This window comes from Oncorhynchus kisutch, linkage group LG30, assembly GCF_002021735.2.
Source record: "Oncorhynchus kisutch isolate 150728-3 linkage group LG30, Okis_V2, whole genome shotgun sequence".
In the NCBI taxonomy this organism is placed as follows: domain Eukaryota; kingdom Metazoa; phylum Chordata; class Actinopteri; order Salmoniformes; family Salmonidae; genus Oncorhynchus; species Oncorhynchus kisutch.
In genome coordinates this window covers 39,670,430-39,677,690 of record NC_034203.2, presented here as the reverse complement: position 1 = coordinate 39,677,690, position 7,261 = coordinate 39,670,430, and the positions used below count along the sequence as shown (strand labels likewise).

General features: G+C 45.6%; 1 protein-coding gene across 1 annotated transcript in view; it reads left to right on the top strand.

Annotated features, from left to right (window-relative positions):
* The window catches only part of LOC116358599 (excitatory amino acid transporter 5-like), a 55,671-nt gene that overhangs the window by 5,744 nt on the left and 42,666 nt on the right, over nucleotides 1-7,261 (top strand). The window contains exon 2 of the mRNA XM_031810117.1: nucleotides 2,429-2,508. Within this exon, the coding sequence (XP_031665977.1) occupies nucleotides 2,429-2,508 (80 nt within the window). The remainder of the gene's footprint in view (nucleotides 1-2,428; nucleotides 2,509-7,261) is intronic.

Here is a 7,261-nt window from a genome sequence, read left to right as displayed (position 1 = left end):
CCCCCCCCTCTCTCTTGCTCTCTCTCCCTCTCATCTCTCACTCTCTCTCTCTCTCTCTCTCTCTCTCTCTCTCTCTCTCTAGCTCTACCTCCCCATCCCTCTCTCTCTCTCTCCCTCCCCACTCTCCCTTGCGCTCTCCCTCTCCCTCTCTCTCTCTCTCTCTCTCTCTCCCTCCCTCGCTCTTCCCCAACCCTCTTCCTCCCTCCCTTTCTCTATCTCTCTCTTCTATCCTTCTCCCTCTGCTCTCCCTCTTCCTAACTATACCTCTATCTCTCTATCCTCCTCAAATATACATGTAGGTGATACATTTTACCAACACAAAAACACAAGACTGCCTGTATTGCCTGTGAGTTGCAAATTGAGAACTATAGAAGTACAGATCAACATTAAAAGTAAAGAGATTAAGAATCGTTATTTTGTAACAGTCAGACACATGGCGTGTTTAATCCCCAGCGGGTCATCCTTCTGTTAAGAGACCTCTTCTCTCCTCAGGCAGACATTTTGCTCTTAACAGACCTCTCTTCTTCTCCACCAAGCTTTTCTGACAGGAGTGCTGTTTTATTTCCTTCAGGTTACTCAACTATACTTGCATGGCAACGGTTATAATTATTGTACCAATGTACACAAATGAAGATCTATAGAGAACCTATGAAGATCTATAGAGAACCTATGAAGATCTATAGAGAACCTATGAAGATCTATAGAGAACCTATGAAGAGCTATAGAGAACCTATGAAGAGCTATAGAGAACCTATGAAGATCTATAGAGAACCTATGAAGAGCTATAGAGAACCTATGAAGAGCTATAGGGAAACAACCCTCTGGACACACGGCCCATCCCAAATGGCACCCTATTCCCTACATAGTGGACTACTTTTGCCCAGACCCATAGGATAGTGGTCAAAAGTAGTGCACATAAATAGTGTGTCATTTGGGATGCAGTTTATACAATTTGTTACTCTTTCCTGACGAAACGAGACAATATTGATGATGATGATAGTGATGGTGGTTGTGATGGTTACTATTCATGTCAGTTTCTTTTCACCAAGGGCATATTCCGTTGCTCATGTTGATACATTGAGAAGCTGAAACCTATATATGACAACATGTATCATGCATTGTATCAAGAACGTTAGACTTGGCACCATTAATACATGTACTGCAGTCGTGTATTACTGCAATGGACATCAAACCTGAAGGCTGTAGCTGCAGCCGTAGCTGTAACGTATAGTATGTGATTATAAACCACAATCTGTTCGTCAGGAATGGTGTCATACAGGCTCTATTGCAATGGCAATTACCCCGGTACTCCTGTATTACCACTTGGTAAAATAACACGCCTAGTGGTCGTGACCTATGTAGTGGATGTAGGTAATTGACCCCAACCAATATATTTACTGAAACCCTCTTGAGAACAATTTTTAGGGCCTTCCTCTGACACCGCCTGGTGTAGGGTCCTGGATGGCAGGCAGTTTAGCCCCGGCGATATACTGGGCCGTACGCACTACCCTTTGTAGTGCCTTGCGGTTGGAGGCCGAGCAGTTGCCGTACCAGGAAGTGATGCAACCGGTCAGGATGCTCTCGATGGTGCAGCTGTAGATCCTTTTGAGGATCTGAGGATCCATGCCAAATCTTTTCAGTCTCTTGAGGGGGAATAGGTTTTGTCGTGCCCTCTTCACGAATGTTTTGGTGTGTTTGGACCATTCTAGTTTGTTGGTGATGTGGACACCAAGGAACTTGAAGCTCTCAACCTGTTCCACTACAGCCCTGTCGATGAGAATGGGGGTGTGCTCGGTCCTCCTTTTCCTGTAGTCCACAATCATCTCTGTAGTCTTGGTTACATTGAGGGAGAGGTTGTTATTCTGGCACCACCCGGCCAGGTCTCTGACCTCCTACCTATAGGCTGTCTCGTCATTGTCGGTGATCAGGCCTACCACTGTTGTGTCGTCTGCAAACTTAATGATGGTGTTGGAGTCATGCCGTGCCACACAGTCATGGGTGAACAGGGAGTACAGGAGGGGACTGAGCACGCACCCCTGAGGGGCTCCATTGTTGAGGATCAGCTTGGCAGATGTGTTGCTACCCTACCCTCACCACCTGGGGCGGCCTGTCAGAAAGTCCAGGATCCAGATGCAGATGGAGGTGTTTAGATCCAGGGTCCTTAGCTTAGTGATGAGCTTTGAGAGCACTATGGTGTTGAAATATTCACATTAGTAGCGAAATAGTTGACGTCAACCAATCAACCTTCACTTGACATATGAGAAAGCAACATTTATACACGTTCATTGTTTTAGGTAATAATATGTTTTTGGGATGCTCCAGATGTTTCTCAGGTAAATGGAAACCCAGCCTACTGTATACTTACTGCACCTATCTACCTTAACTAACGTCCTGCTCTGCTCTGTGTGTCCCCTCTGTGTTTCCGTAGGAGGTGAAATATTTCCAGTTTCCTGGAGAGCTCCTGATGAGGATGTTAAAGATGCTCATTCTTCCCCTCGTCGTCTCCAGGTAGGAACAGAAGGCACGCATGTACGCACGGACACAGACATACGCAATTCTGTCCACTTGTACAGTACAAAAGCTCCTCCTTGGCATACTGTCCTTACTCAAGCAGAGAGTCCTCTGGAAAGCTTTGATGCTTATTATACTGGTTCTCACCTTCGAACACAGTGTACTGTGGTGTGGGGGTTATGTGTGGAGAGTAGAATTCGTGGAAATTGAAAAGTATTTATTTCTGTAGTGCTGAGGAAAAGAACATAATATAATATTCTGGTGTGTGTGTGTGTGTGTGTGTGTGTGTGTGTGTGTGTGTGTGTGTGTGTGTGTGTGTGTGTGTGTGTGTGTGTGTGTGTGTGTGTGTGTGTGTGTGTGTGTGTGTGTGTGTGTGTGTGTGTGTGTGTGTGTGTGTGTGTGTGTGTGTGTGTGTGTGTTTTCATCTACCTTCGTGTTCTCTCCCTCAGACTTGGCAACTAGCTGCAGTATGTCCTAAAAACGTCTTCTTTTGTATTTAGAAGTTTCCACTTTCAGGTCATGTGGTTGTGCTGCTGTTGAAAAACTGTTCGTACGTCATATATGGCTGTGGAGAAATATGTGTGAAGTGAACGTTGCTATATACTTTGTGAATTTATAATGCATTCAGTCCAGTGGGAATCATCCATGGCTGTTGTCCCATATAGTACTGTGGCAGCCCTGTGTAGTCATAGGAACCTTTGTGGTGTGCCTGCAATGTACAGTATTCTAGAACACAAACACACATAATGTGGTGTGCCTGCAATGTACAGTATTCTAGAACACAAACACACATAATGTGGTGTGCCTGCAATGTACAGTATTCTAGAACACAAACACACATAATGTGGTGTGCCTGCAATGTACAGTATTCTAGAACACAAACACACATAATGTGGTGTGCCTGCAATGTACAGTATTCTAGAACACAAACACACATAATGTGGTGTGCCTGCAATGTACAGTATTCTAGAACACAAACACACATAATGTGGTGTGCCTGCCACTGGGACGAAACATTATTATTAAACAGGATTTTAACACAACCAACCGTGTCACAGGTTGAGGACCCTGTAGATCAACATGTCATAGCCTAAGGCTGTCCTCACTACCCTGGTCTCTTGGTGCTGCTGTATTGCCTAACTCAATGGTTATTAAACCTCTCCCCGGAGACCCTCAGACATTTCACAATAGCCCTGAACTAGCTCACCTGATTCACCTTATTCACCTAATTCACCCGATTCACCTTATTCACCTGATTCAAGGGCTTGATGGTTTAGTTAAAAAGTGAAATCAGGTTCGCTGGGGGTCCCCGAGGAGAGGTTTGAAACCCCCTGGACTAATTAACTCCTGTGAGTTGCCTTTCCTCATTGTTGCATTGTTAGGGTTTATATATATATATAAAAATAATTATCTGACTAAGAAATTCATATCTATTGGTGTTTATGCAAGGCTTTTATGCTAGGGAAAGGTAAAGATGCAGACCTGGGACAAGCTATTATTATATAAATGCTACATGGAAATGATTTTCATCTGCATTCTACTCACAGAGAATAAACCGGGAATTATACTTCTGTTGCAGAGCTGTGCTGTAAATCTGTATTCCTTTTATGGGGTTTAATTATTTATTTATTTATTTATTTATTTTACCTTTATTTAACCAGGTAGGCAAGTTGAGAACAAGTTCTCATTTACAATTGCGACCTGGCCAAGATAAAGCAAAGCAGTTCGACAGATAAAACGACACAGAGTTACACATGGAGTAAAAACAAACATACAGTCAATAATGCAGTATAAACAAGTCTATATACAATGTGAGCAAATGAGGTGAGAAGGGAGGTAAAGGCAAAAAAGGCCAAGATGGCAAAGTAAATACAATATAGCAAGTAAAATACTGGAATGGTAGTTTTGCAATGGAAGAATGTGCAAAGTAGAAATAAAAAAATAATGGGGTGCAAAGGAGCAAAATAAATAAATAAATAAAAATTAAATACAGTTGGGAAAGAGGTAGTTGTTTGGGCTAAATTATAGGTGGGCTATGTACAGGTGCAGTAATCTGTGAGCTGCTCTGACAGTTGGTGCTTAAAGCTAGTGAGGGAGATAAGTGTTTCCAGTTTCAGAGATTTTTGTAGTTCGTTCCAGTCATTGGCAGCAGAGAACTGGAAGGAGAGGCGGCCAAAGAAAGAATTGGTTTTGGGGGTGACTAGAGAGATTATGGTGAACTGGCTTGTTTCGCTCCACCTCTGCTCTATTTTGGACCCAAATCTTCCGTGCCCTCTGTGAGTCGGCTACACGAGGAGAGTGATGTCGACTGGAGAACGTCCTCCGTGCCCTCTGTGAGTCGGCTACACAATTAGAGTGATGTCGCCCGGAGAACGTCCTCCGTGCCCTCTGTGAGTCGACTACACGAGGAGAGTGATGTCGACTGGAGAACGTCCTTCGTGCACTCTGTGAGTCGACTACACGAGGAGAGTGATGTCGACTGGAGGACGTCCTCCGTGCCCTCTGTGAGTCGGCTACACAATTAGAGTGATGTCGCCCGGAAAACGTCCTCCGTGCCCTCTGTGAGTCGACTACACGAGGAGAGTGATGTCGACCGGAGAACGTCCTCCGTGCCCTCTGTGAGTCGGCTACACGAGGAGAGTGATGTCGACTGGAGAATGTCCTCCGTGCCCTCTGTGAGTCGGCTACACGAGGAGAGTGATGTCGACTGGAGAACGTCCTCCATGCCCTCTGTGAGTCGGCTACACGAGGAGAGTGATGTCGACTGGAGAACGTCCTCCGTGCCCTCTGTGAGTCGGCTACACGAGGAGAGTGATGTCGACTGGAGAACGTCCTCCGTGCCCTCTGTGAGTCGGCTACACGAGGAGAGTGATGTCGCCCGGAAAACGTCCTCCGTGCCCTCTGTGAGTCGGCTACACGAGGAGAGTGATGTCGACTGGAGAACGTCCTCCGTGCCCTCTGTGAGTCGGCTACACGAGGAGAGTGATGTCGACCGGAGAACGTCCTCCGTGCCCTCTGTGAGTCGGCTACACGAGGAGAGTGATGTCGACCGGAGAACGTCCTCCGTGCCCTCTGTGAGTCGACTACACGAGGAGAGTGATGTCGAAAGGGTTGTCGACTGATTACATAATCAAGGACCTCAGCCACCCTAGTCACTGCCTGTTCACCCCACTACCATCTAGAATGTGAAGACAGTACAGGTGCATTAGACTGTTAAACAGTCACCACTAACTAGCCTTAGTCACTGTTCTGGCCACGTCTGCGTTGTCTTGGCTGTGTGGTTAGGGTCGTTGTCCTGTTGGAACGTGAACCTTCTCCCCAGTCTGAGGTCCTGAGCGCTCTGGAAGAGGTTTTCATCAAGGATCTCTCTGTACTCTCTGTACTACTCAATCCTGACTAGTCTCCCAGTCCCTGCCGCTGAAACACTACCCCACATCATGATGCTGCCACCACCATGCTTCACTGTAGGGCTGGTAACAGGTTCCCTTCAAACGTGACGCTTGGCATTCAGGCCAAAGAGTTCAATATTGGTTTCATCAGACCAGAGAATCTTGTTTCTCATGGTCTGAGAGTCCTGTAGGCGCCTTTTGGCAAACTCCAAGCGGGCTGTCATGTGCATTTTACTGAGGAGTCTGGCCATTCTACCATAATGGCCTGATTGGTGGAGTGCTGCAGAAATGGTTGTCCTTCTGGAAGGTTCTCCCATCTCCACAGAGGAACTCTGGAGCTCTGTCAGAGTGACAAACGTTTTTTGGTCAGCTCCCTGACCAATAACCTTCTCCCCTGATTGCTCAGTTTGACCGGGTGGCCATCTCTACGAAGGGTGTTGGTGGATCCTAACTTCTTTCATTTAAGAATGATGGAGCCCACTGTGTTCTTGGGGACCTTCAATGCTGCAGAAATGTTTTGGTACCCTTCCCTAAATCTGTGCCTCGACACAATCCTGTCTTGGAACTCTACGGATAATTCCTTCAACCTCATGGCTTGGTTTTTGCTTTGAGGTGCACTGTCAACTGTGGGACCTTATGTAGACTGTCACGATTTACTAGGAGTGGTGGGTGGAATCAGGCGCAGAGAGCAGGGTTCAGTAGATCGTCAATTTATTCTCCGGCGCACAAAACGGTCATACAGGGCGCATAGAATAGACCAGCCCAAACACAGGACCAAATAGTCCGGAGAATACACATACGAAAACCACCATACGACAGAGTAACAAAAACAATCCCGCACAAAACAAGGGCGGGACAACCTACTATATATAAGGACGCGAATTAAACTACAATACACACAGGTGAAACTAATAAGACAAAACCAACAGACAAACGAAAAAGGGATCGGTAGTGGCTAGTAGGACGGTGACGACGACCGCCGAGCACCGCCCAAACAGGCAGGGGAGCCAACTTCGGCGGAAGTCGTGACATAGACAGATGTGTGCCTTTACAAATCATGTCCAGTCAAATGAATTTACCACAGGTGGACTCCAATCAAGTTGTAGAAACATCTCAAGGATGATCAAAGGAAACAGGATGGACCTGAACTCAATTTCATGTCTCATAGCAAAAGATCTGAAAAATTATGTAAATATGGTATTTCAGTAAAAAAAATATACATTTACAAACATTTCAAAAACTTGTTTTCGCTTTGTCATTATGTGCTATTGTGTGTAGATTGATGAGGAAAAACAATTTATTTAATCCATTTTAAAATAAGGATGTAACGTAACAAAACGTGGACGAAGTCAAGAGGTCTG